Consider the following 19,285-nt stretch of genomic DNA (forward strand, 5'->3'; position numbering starts at 1 on the left):
CATCTTAGGCAATATTTATACATAAAAACCAAGTGCAAGTGTTTCTTTCAATCCAATATTTAGGCTATAGTAAATTTGTTAAGTGACTGCAGCTCTGTTTCAGAAGGTAGCACTCTTGCCTGAATGAAAAGGTTGAGATTTCACATCCCACTTCAGAGACCTGACACCCCGTGTAAGACTAAGGAGTGCTACATTGTCTAAGGCTTGGTCTTTTATTTTAAAAGTTGTTAAATGAAGATCTCATTTGGCCTTGCAATTCAAACATAAAAAGATTCCAAAGTGAACAGTTTTGAAGAGTATGAGCCTGGTACCCTGGCTCATATTTAATCCTCAGTCAAGATCACCTAGATTACCTGCTCACTTTCACTTGCCGATTGTGAGTACTTGCAAAATAGCTGTCAGATTTTCTATGTTATAATGTTGAACATTTTAAAAATTATTTCATTAATCGTAAAGTGCTTTGGAATGTCCAGAATTCACAAAAGCACTGTAGAGGTGAGAGTCTAAGGTGAGCTAGAATGAACAGGATCATTTCATAAATATACTAGAAAGAGATGGGGAAAGTCATGATCAATCCAGGATTTCTCATTAATCAATAAACAGATCTAATTTCACTGAGTCACTGAAGAAAGATTAACTCAATATGGTTAAATCATTCTGCCATAATGATACAAGTAGAGGAACGTAATTTCATAATACCAGCACTAAAGATCTTCAATGATTTACTACCTTAAGTGGTTAAGGATGATATGATTTCAACCACCTACAGGAAGTTTCTTTGTGTGATATATAGGTACTGACTGTAAAAATAATTTTGGTCAGTATCTGTATCTCATGCAAAGGTTTACTTCAATTCTCAGAAAATTAGAATGGCTAACCTCAGGAGTAAGTCTTCGTGTAAAGAAAGGGTTTAAATATTTAGCATCCAACCACATGAAGCCTTTAAGATCTTGCCGTTTGATGTACTGTGCTTCATACTCCTCCTCTGTTAGTTCTGATAAGTGCTCAGATTCAACAGTGTTGCCCTGGAAACAACAGCAACTGATTAGAATTGCCTATCAAAATAGGGCTATACCTATAAACTGAATTGGACTGTCAATTACAAATTAGATATTACATCTTAGAAGGTAGCACTGAAAGTGTCACTTCAAAGTTGTATTAGTGCATCCAATATGAAATATACTTATAAAATATGTAACAAATTCACAGAATTCTAAAGGTGACAACTACAGAAAATGAGCTCATTCAAAACAATATTTACAGTGGCATGCTAAAGTTTGGGCACCCCTGGTCAAAATTTCTGTTACTGTGAATAGCTAAGAGAGTAAAAGATGACCTGATTTCCAAAAGGCATAAAGTTAAAGATGACACATTTCTTTAATATTTTAAGCAAGATTACTTTTTTATTTCCATCTTTTACAGTTTCAAAATAACAAAAAAGGGCCTGAAGCAAAAGTTTGGGCACCCTGCATGGTCAGTACTTAATAACATCCCCTTTGGCAAGTATCACAGCTTGTAAATGCTTTCTGCAGCCAGCTAAGAGTCTTCCAATTCTTGTTTGGGGGATTTTCACCCATTCTTCCTTGCAAAAGGCTTCTAGTTCTGTGAGATTCTTGGGCCATCTTGCATGCACTGCTCTTTTGAGGTCTATCCACAGATTTTCGATGATGTTTAGGTCAGGGGACTGTGAGGGCCATGGCAAAACCTTCAGCTTGGGCCTCTTGAGGTAGTCCATTGTGGATTTTGAGGTGTGTTTAGGATCGTTATCCTGTTGTAGAAGCCATCCTCTTTTCATCTTCAGTTTTTTTTTACAGACGGTGTGATGTTTGCTTCCAGAATTTGCTGGTACTTAATTGAATTCATTCTTCCCTCTACCAGTGAAATATTCCCTGTGGCACTGGCTGCAACACAAGCCCAAAGCATGATCAATCCACCCCCATGCTTAACAGTTGGAGAGGTGTTCTTTTCATGAAATTCTGCACCCTTTTTTTCTCCAAACATACCTTTGTTCATTGCGGCCAAGAAGTTCTATTTTAACTTCATCAGTCCACAGGACTACTTGTTTCCAAAATGCATCAGGCTTGTTTAGATGTCCCTTTGCAAACTTCTGACACCGAATTTTGTGGTGAGGACAAAGGAAAAGTTTTCTTCTGAGGACTCTTCCATGAAGGTCATATTTGTGCAGGTGTCGCTGCACTGTAGAACAGTGCACCACCACTCCAGAGTCTGCTAAATCTTCCTGAAGGTCTTTTGCAGTCAAACAGGGGTTTTGATTTGCCTTTCTAGCAATCCTACGAGCAGTTCTCTTGGAAAGCTTTCTTGGTCTTCCAGACCTCAATTGTTCCTGTTAACTGCCATTTCTTAATTACATTATGAACTGAGGAAACAGCTACCTGAAAACGCTTTGAAAATTAAAATAAATGATGCCCACAAAGCAGGAGAAGGCTATAAGAAGATAGCAGGGTGCTAGGCAGCTGCTTAGAGGAGCCCACAGCTGCTGATTGTTGGGACAAGGTTTGATGAGTCAGGGTATTTATAAAGCTTTGAAATTTGCATCACCTAGCCTTTCCTAACGATGACTGTGAACAAACCATAGCCCTAACAAGCTAATGAAGGTCTGAGACCTTGGTAAAAGTTATCTGAGAGCTCAAATCTCTTGGGGTGCCCAAACTTTTGCATGGTGCTCCTTTCCTTTTTTCACTCTAAAATTGTACAAAACAAAAAATAATACACTAACCTTGCTTAAAATGTTGAAAAGAATGTTTCATCTTTAACTTTATGACTTTTGGAGATCAGTTCATCTTCTACTCACTTAACTATTCACAGTAACAGAAATTTTGACCAGGGGTGCCCAAACTTTTGCATGCCATTATATGAAATTTCTTAATTCCACCTCATAGTTACAAGTCAAGCACTCAGGTTTTCATGTCCAAATTGCATTCTTGTTTTTTTACTGTGGCAATCAATTTGACTTAGGGCTGCCTTCAGCTCTCTGCTCTGATATCTACAGGAAGATTCCCATGTCAAGACAATGAGCACCATAGGATATGAACTCAAATACCATTTTCTCAGTTTTGCTGAGTGTAATATCTTTCTTATTTCTTCGACGGGTTTTGGGATCCTCAATGTCCATCAGTCTGATCAGAGGCATTGTACCCCCACCCAAAACCAGAATCGTGAAAAGCACAATGATTATGGTGGTTGTTCCAATAAGCTGGCGCTTCGCTATCGGCTCCATCTCCAAATGTAGACTCAAAGCGTAAGGAATGGCACCACGGAGACCTAATATTGAAGAAAAGCAAATTAAAATGTTAGATGTTGCACAGGAATTAGAAGCTTAAAAATCATTGGTCACAGTGTCTTTCAATTTTAAGATGAGCTAGTCTGAACAACTGTGAATTCAATCAGAAAGGGGAGGCTTTATTAAAAACAGAATTGTGCTTTGCCTTGTAAATTTTAAAAACTCACAAAGACTATGCAATATAAACAAACATCTGAATTATAATTAAGAAAAACTCTTGGATTAAAAACTTTGGATAGTGTTAACAAGTTATAATGTATTAAAGGTCTACTTGTTTGCTTTTGTTTCCACATACTGATGTGAAATCCAAGAATCAGCAAGATTGTGTTATCAGTGGGACATCTGAAGTATACAGAAGTAATGGTTAGCCAACATTACATAGGGGGGAGCAATTCCATTCATCACAGAAAAGGGATGAGTGTGGAAGTCATTATAAAACAAAGGTCTGGATTTATATAATATCCTTTTTGGCATCATGAAATGCTGAAGCACTTTTCAGCCACTGAAATACTTCTCACTACTAGTGACTATTCTATCACAAGAAACACATCAACCAATTTGCATAGTCTCACTAATAGCAATGAGGTAACTAACCAGGAATTGTTTTTAAGAGTGGTAAAAGTTGTGGGATAAATATTACTTATTACATCTTGGAAAGTTTCCCAGAACTTCCATGGAAAAGCTCCTCTTCTTCAAAAAGTGCCAGGGGATTTTTCAAGTTCACCTCAGAAGTTATTGGGTCTCATCCAAAATAAAGCTCTACTAACACTAATGCTTTGATGTACCTGTCTGGATTATATGATTAATTCTTTGGAGTGGACCTTGAATCCACAAACTTTTGGCACAAAAGCACTCATTCTAAACAGTAGATATGGCATATATGTATTCCACCTCAGAGATACAAGCCAAGCATTCAGTTTTTCTTTTTCAAATATTACTTTTTTGCTCAGGAAGCTGATGTCTGATGTCTACAATATTGTTTAATTTTATTCCCCCCCACACACAGGTAAGAAGCAGATGGTCAGATAAGTGCAGAAAAGGTTCTGGTGCCGATATTAAGAAAAAGTGCAGCTAAGTAATCAAAAGCACTTTAACCGTGTTTAATTTGAAAGTAAGATGGAAAGGTGGGAGAATTCTCCCCCTAAACCAGTTTGATTGAAACCTTCCTCAAACCCATCTAATTTGTCATGATTTGGATATTCTTCCTAATTTGCTTGCATCCTTGTCCAATTATACTTCAGTGAAGCACCTCAAAATGTTAAAAAGGTATAAATAGTCTGAAGCACTAATCTATTACAAATTTTATGTGATCAATCGTGCTGCTGGTTATCTGATATAGCAAAATCTAAAAAACAATATTCTGAAACTGTTGAGCTTTATAAGAACATAATTATCTCTGCTCCTGCTTCTTATGTTCTTGGAAGAACTTTTGGAGGTCTCAGGCTATTCACACCTGCTGCATCAGTCGATAAAATCATGGCTGAACTTCTTTCTTAATGTCACTTTTATGTACACATTCTATGTGCCTTGATTTGTCAATAACAGATTTTATAATGATTTACATTAAATATTTTAAAATTGAAATATTAATTCAGATATATCCAATAATTTAAAAACATTAATTCTGAAATTTACTTACCACTAAACCACATAACAAACATCATTTTAGGAGTAATTTTATGATCTCGAAAGAAGTTCAGAAGGTAGGAGAGGGGAAATATATTCACTGCTCTGCCAAATAAGACAAGAACCTGTAAATCAAAGTCTTATTAGTGGAATTAATTATGGATAATAAACAGCAGGCTTTTGTAAAAAAGTTGCAATTAATTCTAGCAGAGTGTAGCAAAATATAATACCAAAATATTTAACTTATCAATTACAAATAGAAAGTACTTGAGTTTCATTGTGCACTAACCACTTTTTAATTGAAATTAAAAAATAAAAATAAAAAGAATGTTTGCAGTTATGAAATAGTGAGGATTGTGTTTCACTTACAACGAACACTTATTTTCCTTACTTCCTTACAATACAGGAGGGCATTTCAACCTATCGAATTCACAGGAGGTCAGAAAATCCCATTCCCTTAATTTTAACATTCACTTACTTTAGGGGCAATTTACAGTGGCTAATTAACCTACCTATATTTTTTTGGGATGTGTGAGGAAATCAGAGCACCTGGGGATACCCATGTGGTCACAAAGATAATATGCGAACTCCACGTTGAGGCCAGGACTGAACCCGGGATGCTGGAGCTTTAAGGTAGCAGCAGCTCTTCTGGCTGTGCCACTGTGCTTCCCAATGTCCCCATTGTATAATAATCAGTATGTCTATTAACAATCTAATCATTTATTAAACTGAATAAAACTCAAAAGAAGATTGATAATAGTTACAAAAAAAGTACTTCAATAAATTCATGCATACTATTCACATATTTAAACAGTGCACACAGTGAAACTATGCAAATTAATTGTCACAAATACTTAGTGCCTTTCTATGCTACTTTACAGTTTGATCCCAGGCACAAACTTTGTTTCTCTCTCTCGATTTCTCCTGTGTCTTGCATTCTGTAACTGCTCTTAAATCATTGAAGTGGAAATGACAGAAAAAGAATAGATTCATATCAGGTTTCATATTACTTTAAGTCAACAATTTCTGCTGATGACACCATTGCAGATCCCAACACTTTAGCTGAAATCAATGGCTGTAGTAGTCAGGAGGGGAATTTTTTTTAAAAACGTGGAGCCGAAAGGTTCATAGCTGCATCTCCCAGCACCACATTCAGATGAATACATTTCAAAATTTCATATTTTTGCATAGTGCTTCTGAATACTGACGAGCACAACTGATCTCAGTATGGGACTACAGCACCTCAGGCTTTTGCCATATTTGCCACAGAGAGTTGTCTGTCCATGTTGCTGACTATTATTTTAGACACAGGACTTTTTAAGAAACTGGTGCTGATAAAGTGCGTCTTTTACTGGTAATTGCAATATCCATTCTAATTCTGTATGCTGGTGCGGGTCAAAGCAGGACATCAGATATGACAACTAACCTTCAGCTCATCTCAAACTTTGACCATGTATCATGGAAGTCTGAGGCACAATGAACAGTGTGCAGGTAACCAATTCCTTATGGAAGCCCTAACTAAAGGGAAGCACAACCCAGACTAGAACATTTATCTTTATTAGAAACCACAGGTGAAAGGGATGCATGACCCAGGCTGGTATGTTTATCTTTATTAAATGAAATATTCAGCAATATCAAGGGGCAATCAGCAACATTCAGGAGCAGTTGATCATGCTCCTACTTTGCTGATATTCATTGATGACAGCTATACAAAAGGATGGTGCAACTAGTTTTAAAAACAGGAAACACATCAGTAAAGACCAGCTTACTTCTATATGAATAATATGCTAAAGGTATGTCATCATTCATTCCAGATATCTAGAAAACAAACCAAGCCTCCTGTCACAGCCTACTGAATGAATCTAAAGTTTTCAGCACCCCTGTATGATCACTAATAACTTGTGTGAAGAAATTCGTCCTCATATTAATCATGACTTCACCTCTCAGCTTGTGATGATGCAATGCTCTAAATTTACCCTTGGTCATACACGTTTCTTCAAGTAAGAGCCTTAAATCTGTGCATAGTTCATTAGCAGCAAATTCTCAGAATTTCCATCATAATTCAACTCTTTAATGCAGTAAATTAGCCTCCTGTCATTTAACTGTCTTCACAAAATGACTACTTCCATTTTGTGTTGATGAACAACACCAGTGTAGCCCGAGCAGAACAATTTCAGCAAAAAAATTTCTAGCTTGCATTTTAATTATATCAATGAACCCAGGTATTCCGTTTGTTCTTTTTATCGATGGCTTGTGATGTATTACTATACAAAACTAAAAGGACACGTCTTTGGAGGTTATACACTGGCATCATATGCTCCCATATCTTCCTACCGTAATTGGAAATTTATCCATTAGGATGTAATTCAAAGTTGGTGCACCACATTAGCACCTTGTTGGAAGTTTCTCACTCATCCACTATAGTAATCTGTAAGCAGCAATTCTCCCTTCAGTTTTCAGTTCCTTTTGTTTAAGATTAGCAATAGCAAGCATATAAGCAAAGGATGAAAGCCGAGGTAGTCAAAAAAGTTACAGAAGTGACAATGGATAAAGTCATTGACTCTACTGTTTCACAGCTAGTAGAGCGGCTGCCTCATGACCCAGGTTCAATCCTGACCTAGCTTCAATCCTGATCTCCAGTACTATCTGTGTGGAGTTTGCACGTTCTCCCTCTGACCATGTGGGTTTCCCCAGGTGCTCCAGTTTCTCCCACATCCCAAAGATATGTTGGTTGGTAGGCTAATCAGCCTCTGTAAATTGCTCCTGCTGTGTAGATGAGTGATAGAATATGGGGTGGGGATTTGATGGGAATGTGGGAGAATAAAATGGCACTACTGTAAATGTGTACATGGTCCGCATAGACTGGCTGGGCAGAAGGGCCTGTTTCTGTGCTGTACAAGAGTGCAGGATCTATTCATACATATATCAGATCATTAATGTTTAAATCTCAGATGATTGAATTGTTCCTTTCTCATAGAGAGTCTGTAGTTTTTTTGCACTGTACAGACAGTATTTTGATTTGTGTTTCATCTAAAAGACAACACCTGTGACAGCACACTAAAATGGCACAAATGTGGATAACGAGAGAGGTGAAGGTTATAATAAAAGCAAAAGGGAGGGCATACAAGGAAGCAAAAATCAGTGGGAAAACAGAAGACTGGGAAACTTTTAAAAACTTACAGAAAGAAACTAAGAAGGTCATTAGGAAAGAAAAGATGAATTATGAAAGGAAGTTGGCAGATAACATTCAAAAAGATACCAAGAGTCTTTTTTAAAATATATGAAGAGTAAAAGAGAGACACGGGTTGATATAGGACCAATTGAAAACAGTGCAGGAGAGATTATAATGGATAAAAGATGGCAGAGGAACTAAATGAGTATTTTGCATGGGTCTTCACTGTGGAGGACATCAGCGATATACTGGATAGTCAGGGGTCTCAGGGGATAGAACTGAATTCAGTTAAGATCACTAGAGAGAAGGTGCTTGGGAAGCTAAATGGACTAAAGACAGACAAGTCTCCTGGACCAGATGAGGTGCACCCCCGGGTTCTGAAGGAGGTGGCTTCAGAGATTGCGGAGGCATTGGTGATAATTTTCCAGGAATCAATGGACTCTGGCATGGTTCCAGAGGATTGGAAGGTCGAAAATGTAGTTCCGCTGCATAAGAAGGGTGGGAGGCAGCATAAAGGAAATTACAGACCTATTAGTCTGACATTGGTGGTGGGAAAGTTATTGGAATCGATCCTCAAGGATCCTAAAGGTGCAAGGCAATATAGGCCCAAGCCAGCATAGTTTTGTGAAGGGAAGATCCTGCCTGACCAACCTATTGGAGTTTTTTTGAGGAAATCTCAGGTAGGGTGGATAAGGGAGAGGCTGTGGATGTTGTGTATTTAGACTTTCAAAAGGCCTTCAACAATGTGCCGCACAAGAGGCTGATTAATAAGGTGAGCGCTCATGGAATTACAGGTAGGATATTAGAATGGGTGGAGCATTGGCTGGTAGGCAGAAAGCAAAGGGTGGGAATAAAGGGATCCTTTTCTGGTTGGCTGCCAGTTACTAGTGGTGCTCTGCAGGGGTCGGTGTTGGGGCCGCTTCTCTTTACTTTGTACATTAATGATTTGGATGATGGAGTAAATGGTTTTGTGGCTAAGTTTGCAGGAGACACCAAGATAGGTGGAGGCGTAGGGAGTATTGAAGAAATAGGAAGGTTGCAGAAAGACTTAGATAGTTTAGGAGAGTGGGCAAAGAAATGGCAGATGAGATTCAATGTTGAGAAATGTGCCGTTGTACACTTTGGAAAAAGAAGTAAACGGGCAGATTATTATCTAGATGGGGAGAAAATTCAAAGTACAGAAGTACACAGGGACTTGGGGCTACTCGTGCAGGATACCCTAAAGGTTAACCACCAGGTCGGATCGGCAGTAAAGAAGGCGAATGCTATGTTAGCATTCATTTCGAGAGGTATAGTGTATAAAAGTGAGAAAGTGTTGATGAGGCTCTATGGGGGCACTGGTGAGGCCTCATTTGGAGTACTGCGCGCAGTTTTGGGCTCTGTATCTTAGGAAGAATGTCCGGATTTGGAAAGGGTTCAGAGAAGATTTACAAGGATGATTCCTGGAATGAAAGGGCTTACTTATGATGAGCATTTGTCGGCTCTTGGACTGTATTCATTGGAGTACAAAAGAATGAGAGGGGACCTCATAGAAACATTTAGAATGTTGAAAGGACTGGACAGAGTAGATGTGGTTAAGCTGTTTCCCCTGGTGGGCGAGTCCAGGACTAAAGGGCACAATCTTAGAATTAGAGGGTACCGGTTTAAAACAGAAATGAGGAGAAATTTCTTTAGCCAGAGGGTAGTGAAATTATGGAATTCTTTGCCACATACAGCTGTGGAGGCCCAATCATTGGGGGTGTTTAATGAGAAGATTGATAGGTATCTAATTAGTCAAGGTATCAAGGGATATGGGGATAAGGCCGAAAGTTGGGGCTAGATAGGAATTGTATTAGTTTATTTCATGGAGCAGACTTGATGGGCCAAATGGCCTACTTCTGCTCCTTTGTCTTGTGTGATCTTGTGATTTATACACTTAAATATCACTGAAAATAGTGTCCAGGTCTCTGGAGAAGAACTTGAATTGCAATCATCTGACCCAAAGGCACAAGTGTGACCATTAAGTTAAATCAACAGCATTTTTTGTTAAATAAAAGGAGAAATAGGCTGATTTCTATCTTCTGCACAAGTCTGAGGAATTGATAGACCTATTAAACCTCCGACTTTGCATTTAGAATGCTTATTTAGTTAAAAAATTTAAGATAACAGTTCATTGGAATGGCAGAGCAGGCTCAACGGGTCAGATGGCCTACTCCTGCTCTGATTTTTTAGTGTTCTTATTGGTACTAAGTGAAGAGAGTCTTTAATTCAAATGTGTATCTTAGAATACTTAGATTTAGGAGGAGACAATTGTAATATATTGAAAATCTTTGGAAATAAGATGTGCCAACATACTTGAGGATGACATATTATAATCTTGCTCAAGTAGAGGGTAAAACAAAGCAGGCGATCATAGGCTCCTATTAATTTAGGAGAACTAAACTCCACCACATTACTATTTAGCTATAAGATAATTTGTTTAAAGATTTCTTCCAGAGTATTAGATAAAAAATAAGTTATCTTCTAATATTTATGGCACAATAATTCTGTGTTTATGTAGCAAATAAGTTACTTTTATCAATGGATCAGGCTGTTAAAATACTTCATTTATTCAGCCTATTTACTTACTGTAATGTTTTACTACAGCCCATATTTGTATCTATTCTGTTCCAGTAACACATCAAATAATTCAGTCAATAGAAACTGCACTAAATTTATCAAAAAGAGATATTATATATACTCACAATGCACCAGATAACAAAGGAGATCTCAAACTTATGAGGAAAGCTGAATATTGCCAGCCCAATATAAGCAAACACACAAGTTTCTGTGAAAATAAATTAGAGTTATTGGTTTTAAAACACGGTAAAAAGGATCTAACACCAAGTTGGAGACGAGGTAAAGATATTGCAAATCTTCCTTTTGCCCCAAGGGTTTAACTCTAGCTCACAATAACGGCACAGAATCCCTCTTAGGAATACTAGTACAGGAATAAGTCATTTTGCTCTCAAGTCTGTTTTGACATTCTTTAGTTGATTAAAAAAAAATCTTTGGAATTTAAAGTGAACAATCTAGAATCAGCTGCTATTTGAGGAATCACATTGTAAACTACCATCACTTTGTGTAGAAGTGTTTCCTAACTTCATTCCTGAAATCCCTCACTAGAATCTTCATACTATAATGCCTAATTCCATATTCCCAAACCAGACAAATTACTTCCTCTCAAACTCTCTGCAAGTTCTCTTTAAAATCCTGACAACTTTGATTCTGAATCTTTTCAATCACAGTGAATACAAGCATAATTTGCTTAGCTCTCCTTATAATTTAACTTAGGAGTCCACAAATCATTCTGATGAATCTGTGCTGCTCTCCCTCCAAGACCCTTTGTAAATTGTGTGCATAATTGTCAATAACTGTTAATGAAATATAATAAACTAGATATCCAAATGTAAAATGAAAATTGTTTACTGGAACAGTCTCTACTACAGGACATTTTGTGGAAACTTAAATTTGAAGTTTCACAGAATCAAAATTTTACTTGAATTGCGTTTTCTGAACAGCTACCATAAATTATTATATTATTTAAAACCAATTTTTGAACAACAATCATGGGGATTAGTGGCAATAGGAATACTAATGCTAATATTTATTCATCTCAGATTTCCACATTTTAATTTGTTATACATAAATAACATGCAATGCTTTTCTTAAGTTTGCATTCTCTTGTTACAAAACTCGTTTTGAGAATTTTCAGTTACTTCAAATTACCATATTTTCTCCTCAATGGAGAACGGCCATCAATATTTCAAATGACCTGTCCACAAAAAAGTGGATTGCAATTGTTAATTTAAGACTTGTCCTCCTCAAATTATTCTTCACTTTAAAAAAAAATCTCAGAATATGAGCAATAGGCAGCACCACTGCCTAGGATTGTGGGTCACCTCCTTGAAACACTGCTACTGCACTTTCATCACCTGTAAGCAACCACCACTATAGTTTTTTTACTTGCCTTGTTGGCGCTCAGTATTCCTAACAACTTCATCTTTCCTTGCAAATTTTGAATGGTATGCTATCATTTTCCAAATTATATTAGGCCTTGTTAATATGCTTTTTCTGTTAGTTCTTTGACCTGAAATGTTAACTGTTTCTTTTTGCACAGAATGTTGCTAATCTGCTGAATGTTTCCAGCACTTGGTTTTTATTTCCAATTTCCACCATCTATTTCGAAAGTTACTGGAGGGAATTCTGATGGACAGGATCCACCAGCACTTGGATAGACACAGTACAATTAGGAGGAATCAGAATGGCTTTGTGTGTGGAAAGTCGTGCTTGACAAATCTTTTAGATTTCTTTGAAGAGGTAACCAAAAAGGTAGATGAGGGTAGGACAGTGGATGTCGTCTATTTGGACTTTAGCAAGGCCTTTGACAGGGTCCCACATGGTAGGCTGGTCTGAAAGGTTAGGTCCCATGGAAACCAGGAAGAGCTAGATAGGTGGCTCGGAGGTAGGAAGCAAAGGGTGGTGGTTGAAGGCTGTTTCTTGGAATGGAGGCTGGTGACTAGTGGTGTCAATATTGGGACCCTTGTTATTTATATAAATGAATTGGATGCGGATGCACAAGGCTTGATCATTAAGTTTGCAGATGACACAAAATTAGGAGGAGGTGTTGTTGACAGTGAAGAAGGTTATTGTAGATTACAGGGGGACCTTGATCAGTTAGGGAAGTGGGTTGAGGAGTTTCAAATGGATTTCAATACAGATAAGTGTGAGGTTGATGCATTTTGGAAAGTCAAACCTGCATAGGGCTATTACTGTGAATGGTAGGGCATTAGGGTGAATTGGAACAGAGGGACCTTGGAGTACAAATGCAGAGTTCGTTGAAAGCGGCATCCCAGGTAGACAGGGTGGTGAAAAAGGCATTTAGCATGCTGGCCTTCATCAGTCAGGGCACTGAGTATAGGAGCTGGACATTGGTGAGGCTGCACTTGGGAGTACTGTGTACAGTTTTGGTCACCCTGTTATAGGAAAGACGTGGTTAAACTAGAAAGAGTGCAGAAAAAATTTATGAGGATGTTGCCAGGATTAGAAGGCCTGAGTTATAGGGAGAGGTTGGCCAAGCTAAGTCTTTATTCCTTCGAGTGGAGGAGAATGAGGGGTGATCTTACAGAGGTTTATAAAATCATGAGAGGCATAGACAAGATGGACGGTAGACGTCTTTTCCTTAGGATAGGGGAGTCCAAAACTAGGGGGCACAGGTTTAGGGTGAGACAGGAAAGATTTAAAAGGGATCTGAGCGGCAACTTTGTCACAGAGGGTGGTGAGTATATGGAACGAGCTGCCAGAGGAAGTGGTTGAAGCAGGTACAATAAGCTTAATTTGAGAAGCACATGGAGGGGCAGGACTTAGAGGGATATGGGCCGAATGCAGGAAATTGGCATTAGATGGCTGGGCACCGTGGTCGGCATGGACTTGTTGGGCCGAAGGGCCTGTATACATGCTGTATTGCTCTATGACTCTATCTGCAGTTTTTTTCTGATTTTCAAACTGAGGTTTCCACATTGCAATTGAGAAATCTTGTCCCCATCCCACCCTTAAAAAAAGTACATACCACACATAAAAGCAACCGTTCGTAACGTCTGCTGCATAAGGATTTGAGTAACTGGGGAAAGATTATGGTGAGCATAATGTGACATCACTATGCCAGAAAACAGAATAGCCATGATTCCTGTAAACATAGCACAAACAAAAGTTTGACATGGGTAGTTGTATGCATCAATAACACTAAAATGACAGTTACTTAAATTTATGATCAACAGTAGTTGTTAAACTTAAGCATACCTAGTAGGATTTGTATATAAAACTTGCATACTGTTAAAGAACTGAAAGATTGAAGTACTCTGTCACATGCTTCAAGAACAAGACCACTGATTTTATAGTTGGGACAAATTAATGAATTTGACAAATCATTCCATGTAAGAGTTTCATACTCTAACAAGTGCAATTTATGATGGCACATCTCAAAGCAACTATTTCTTCAATATTCTTGTAACATATGGTCAAAGCAGCTGTGACTCCAATCAAGGAATTAAGCTACTTGTTAGAAAAGAAGAATGATTTCTGCATTGGGGAAACATTATCTCTAGAAGAAAATTTTAAATTATGGATGTCATAGAAAACAGCCTTTTCTCTCCCCAATAATTACCAATTAACAACACCAAACAAGATTGATTTTAGCTACAACAATAGTTACTTATTGCTTGTAACTAGTGTTATTTTGGTATTTTCAAACAAAGATTGGAAAAAAAAACATTAAATTCACTCTACTTATTACTGTGAAAGCCATTAGAGGGATGTAGGAAGAGTTAGTTGAATTTATTTCAGTTACACCAACTTAATTGAAGTAAATCTGCTACTAAAATACACCAATTTTCTAATTTTGAATGCTGAATGCTGTTGAATTTATTATAATGGAGCTTGAAAATTGGAAAGGACTAAAACTTTCAAGATATTAGGATGAAACATTTATTGGTATTTCACGCTGAATTTAAAAGAAATGAATAAAGTTCATATCTGAAAATGTGATCCAGGCACAAATCTATTGATGGTGTAGAACTTATCTGTAAAACTTTCATCTTGCTCAAAAGCTGTACATCTCCAACATCCTCAACAGCAATATTTTGGCACAGACCATCAGCACCAAGAGCCACCCTGCTCACTTCTTCACATCCTGACCTCTCTTTAATTCCCACACACTAAATCTCACTGTTCCATTTGCACGCTCCAGACAGGACACAATTCTGAGAAAGTGGCAGCCGTGGAAAGCAGAGTGGGCAGAAAGACTGGCACATTCAAGCCCAGGTCAGGTGCCAGCAACCATCAGACAGCAGGAAAAGTGCTGGACATTACAGACTGCCTCTGAGATTCTGGGCAGGCTCAAGCTTGAGAGTGATGGGCAGTCAATGAAGCAACACGATCTGCACCCAGTTCTGCTGCAGGCCAGGTTGGGGCCAATCCTTTCTCATTCCCTGGAGAACAATGGTTGATGGTGGACAGCAGCTCATTTTCAGCAGAATGGACAAGGTCCAAAATGTTCATAAAGGATGAAAGTATTAATGTAGCTTAAGCTGTTTCTCCCCCATCCCAAAGAAACGAATATACCTATTGATTTTTGCAAATTATAGCTGTAAATAAAATGTATTAGTTTGTGCTACTTTGTCTGAACTCAGCCACAGATATCTGAAGGCCATCCTGCCAGTTAGATAGGGCTTTAGTAATAGCTGTATTGAGTGGCAACTTACTAAAACTAAGTGCAGAGAATTCATGTCAAATCACGTCATAGTTTATTATCCACTGAAGTATCACATTTAGTGAAGGAAATAAGGGTATTTCATTGCATCTTCTGACCTTTCCCAGGCTGACTACTGGTGTACTACGTCGGTGTAATGGACTATAGACTTGTTGACTAGTTTGCATCATTTTGCAGGCCCCTTAGGAATACAAGTTGAAACTCTTTGGTCCGGCATTCTGTGGTGTGGCAACTCCCACGGTCCCGCATGTTTTGAATCTGTAGTACAGATCTGTACTCATTAAATAATTCTAAGACCTAATTATGATCTAAAATTAACTAAGATCTGTACTAACATAGCTAATTAACCTATGAATGCTGCTTTTGCAATTTCAGCCAACAGCATTTCCAACTTGTGGAAACTTTGGATTACCAACAGCTTTTGGAACCCTTATGTAATCCATAAAGTATCTTTACTTAGAAAGAACAGATCTCTTCCTCGGAGGAAGATGATCGGGGACAATTTCTGTGGTCTGGCACCAGTCAGGTCTCAATGGTGCTGGACTAGAGAGTTTCAACCTGTATCATCTTTCTCTGAAGTTGTAAATATCTCATGCGGCCAATGGCTGCCTCCTCAGCTCAGCCAGAAGAGACTTAGATACAGATCAAGAAGATCACTTCCTGGGTAACCACAGAGTTGAATAGAAAACATACTACAGGTTTACAATACAGACAGAAATTTACAATGAGAATAGTGAAATGGATGATGTTTATCAAAATGACTAGATTTCAAGTTCAAACAAGTTTTTTGGTCACTAAAAATTTTACACTTCCATAAACTAGTCTTAATCACATATTTCTTTAAAACAGCCAAACAATGGACACGTGTTTATCTGTTCCTCACAATATATGGATAATGTAAAACAACAGTACGGCTATTAAGAAAATACCCCAAACACCAATTAAAAAAAAAACTTACCAGATAGCTTTATGCCTTCTGCAAGGCCATAAGGAAGATAGGCGAAGATTATCATCATTCCAAATTCAAGTGATGGTGTCTTTCTGAGGTCAATGTGCTTTAGCAGGTAAATATTTGTATATTAAGAAAAAATGCTCACTTGTGTAAAACATATACAAAATAAAAATTCTCTCTTATAAATTGCATTCAATTTTTGGTTCTACATACCTGAAACTATCAATCCGAAACTAAATGAGAGAGTGAGGACAAGGGCAGACAGTGGGGTGGTTCCACATTTACAAATTCTAATTTAATACATTTTCATTTGACATTGCAGCAGATCTTCAGCTGTCCCAAGATCATGGGTTGCCTGCCTCTGGATCATGGTGTTGCTTCCACTGAGGACCCCAGACAGAGTCTTCTGCTGGAAGGCTGAATGCCAACTCATTAACGTGAACCTGGATAGCGCAGTACAGCTCAGGACCTCTCTCAGCTCAAGTGGTCAACTACACTGATGGAGCAGTTTCAATTGCTGGGGAGGCCCTGTCTGCATGTTCACTGGCTTTCAAAGTTGTCAATACCATTAAAAGTTTGCTTCTCTCTGATATTCTGAAACATTCAAGTCACTCAGGAAACGTTAAAAAAGGTTATTAATTATATAGAAGATAAAAACAAAAAAAACCCCAAAACAATTAAGACATTTAAACTAACAATCAAAATCATGCAACAAAATCTCAATTTATCTTTCTTCCACTCATTTCAATGCATTGCTACCTGCACAAATTCATTATAGAGATTCCCATTTTGAGAACCAAGAAATCTGTGAAACCTGATGCTGTTTCCTTTGAACTCTACGAAGGCAATGCAGCCAGCTGATAGCTAATGTTCTGCAGAACAGAGGGCTGCACTATAGTAACAACTCAGATAAGGGTTTATTTGGTGACAGCTCTATCCTGTTCCATTAAACCAAAAGAATATTGTAAATGCAGATGACCAGATTTATACAACTGATGTAGAGGTCATTTGTAACAACTGTATAAAGTACTTAAATTTTACTAAAATTTCTCTGCAATATTTTGAGAGGGTGTTTCAATGTACTTATTTAAAAATGATTAAAGCCAATAGTGAAGGATTTGAAAATGGAACTTCAGTCAAATGTTTAATTAATCCTACATCAGTATTCTAGAATAGAACTTTGAGATCAGGAGAGGATAGTTCCCTAAGACCCTGTCAAAGTGCCATGAAATTACTTAAGGTTGCTTACCAAGAACATGTATTACAGATTTTTATTTCTGTTGCAAATTTATTTCTCTCAACATCTTAAAAATTTTGAGCACGGGAATATCAAGAATATATAAATTAGAATGATCATATTCTCAGACCAAATAAAAAGATATCAAAGCAGAAATGAGACCGGTGAGTGTTCCAAGTGCTGCAGATCCAAAAAACATCTTGAGGAAGTAGCCCAGTGCCTGTAGGAATGTTTGCCATCCACTCACATCAGTTGCATTCTCTCTGGCTAAGCCTTCAGCTGTGCTAGAGTATGGCATTTGAACATATTGTCACCACAAGAAATTATTCATTGTTTGCATAGTTTTGCATGCTGAATAATCGTTATATCAGAATCAGTGTTAATACATCACTGGTCAGGAATAAAGTCAGAGACATACAGCATTGAAACAGGCCCATCGAGTCAGTGCCCACCATCAAACGCCCATTCTTACATTAACCTTATCCTAACCCATATTCCTATCAACTCCCCTCAGATTTTACCACTCATCAATACACTAGGGGCAACTTAGTGGTCAATTAGCTTACCAATCTGCACATTTTTGGGATGTGGTGGGCGGGGTGGAAACCAAAACAATCACGGAGAATTTGCAAACTCCAAATAGACAGCATCAGAGGTGAAGATTGAACCTGGGTCAACGGAGCTGCGAGGCAATGGCTTTATTAGCTATGCCACTAGCTGCACCACTATGCCAAATATTACATGCAAAATGCAAACTGTAAAATAATTTAACAGAAATAGTATTATGGAAGAAAGTGAAAACTTGTCATATAATATCATAAGCTATTTGACAACTAAAAATCTTAAAGCAGTCTGCCGGAGAATTACGGTATGCTTAGAAACAACTCAAGATCGCTTGGGGTCCAGGGAGAGCTAGCTAACTGGATTCACAACTGGCTCAAATGGTAAGAAGCAGAGGGCGATGGTGGAAGGTCATTGCTCAGACTGGAGGCCTGTGATTAGTGGTGGGCCATTGTCGTTTGTCATCTATGTCAATGATTTGGATGAGAATGTCCAAGGCATGGTTAGTAAGCTTGCAGATGATGCTCAATAGGTGGTGTTGTAGACAGTGAAAAAAGTTATTAAAAATTACAGGGAGGCAAATGGAACTAGCTTAAGTGGGCACCTTGATCAGCATGGACGAGCTGGGCCAAAGGGCCTGTTTCCATGCTATATTATTCTGTGACCAACTCTACTGCAATGTGAAATGGATACACATGGTCAAAGTACACTCAGAGGTGCATATATTATAAAGGCTTACTTGGTGAGGACTATAGAAACTGCATCGTTAAGAATGCTCTCTCCAAATACCAACATGTTCAGAACAGGATCCACATTCAGAGCATTAAAAATGGCAATTGTTGCCACTGGGTCAACAGCAGAGATTAGAGAGCCAAATGCAAAACTGCAAAATAAGAACAGTACAGAACCATAAAATGCTAAACATTATTACTTGTACAGAACTTTTCATACAATATTTATTGTGGATTCATGAAAAATACATGTTTAATGGTGTAATTTCAAACTGGGAAGGAGAGTTCCATAGATTTGCAAATATTCCTAGGACCTGATAATAAATTCCAGACATTGCATAAAAGCTGTCAAAGTCCTGTTGGCTGATCTTTCAAGACTTCCTGAGTTTGGCTGATAAAATATTCAAGCAAGCTCTCTGC

At 38.0% G+C, this 19,285-nt stretch overlaps 1 protein-coding gene across 1 annotated transcript in view; it reads right to left on the reverse strand.

Moving 5' to 3' along the window:
• Nucleotides 1–19,285, reverse strand: part of slc9a8 (solute carrier family 9 member 8) — a 52,419-nt gene that overhangs the window by 5,060 nt on the left and 28,074 nt on the right. The window contains exons 8-15 of the mRNA XM_052031558.1: nucleotides 18,874–19,017; nucleotides 17,719–17,857; nucleotides 16,343–16,448; nucleotides 13,687–13,803; nucleotides 10,823–10,905; nucleotides 4,941–5,052; nucleotides 3,062–3,282; nucleotides 879–1,025 (exon numbers count right to left, since the gene is read on the reverse strand). Coding sequence (XP_051887518.1) covers nucleotides 879–1,025; nucleotides 3,062–3,282; nucleotides 4,941–5,052; nucleotides 10,823–10,905; nucleotides 13,687–13,803; nucleotides 16,343–16,448; nucleotides 17,719–17,857; nucleotides 18,874–19,017 — 1,069 coding nt within the window. The remainder of the gene's footprint in view (nucleotides 1–878; nucleotides 1,026–3,061; nucleotides 3,283–4,940; nucleotides 5,053–10,822; nucleotides 10,906–13,686; nucleotides 13,804–16,342; nucleotides 16,449–17,718; nucleotides 17,858–18,873; nucleotides 19,018–19,285) is intronic.

Source organism: Pristis pectinata, chromosome 16, assembly GCF_009764475.1.
Source record: "Pristis pectinata isolate sPriPec2 chromosome 16, sPriPec2.1.pri, whole genome shotgun sequence".
In the NCBI taxonomy this organism is placed as follows: Eukaryota; Metazoa; Chordata; class Chondrichthyes; order Rhinopristiformes; family Pristidae; genus Pristis; species Pristis pectinata.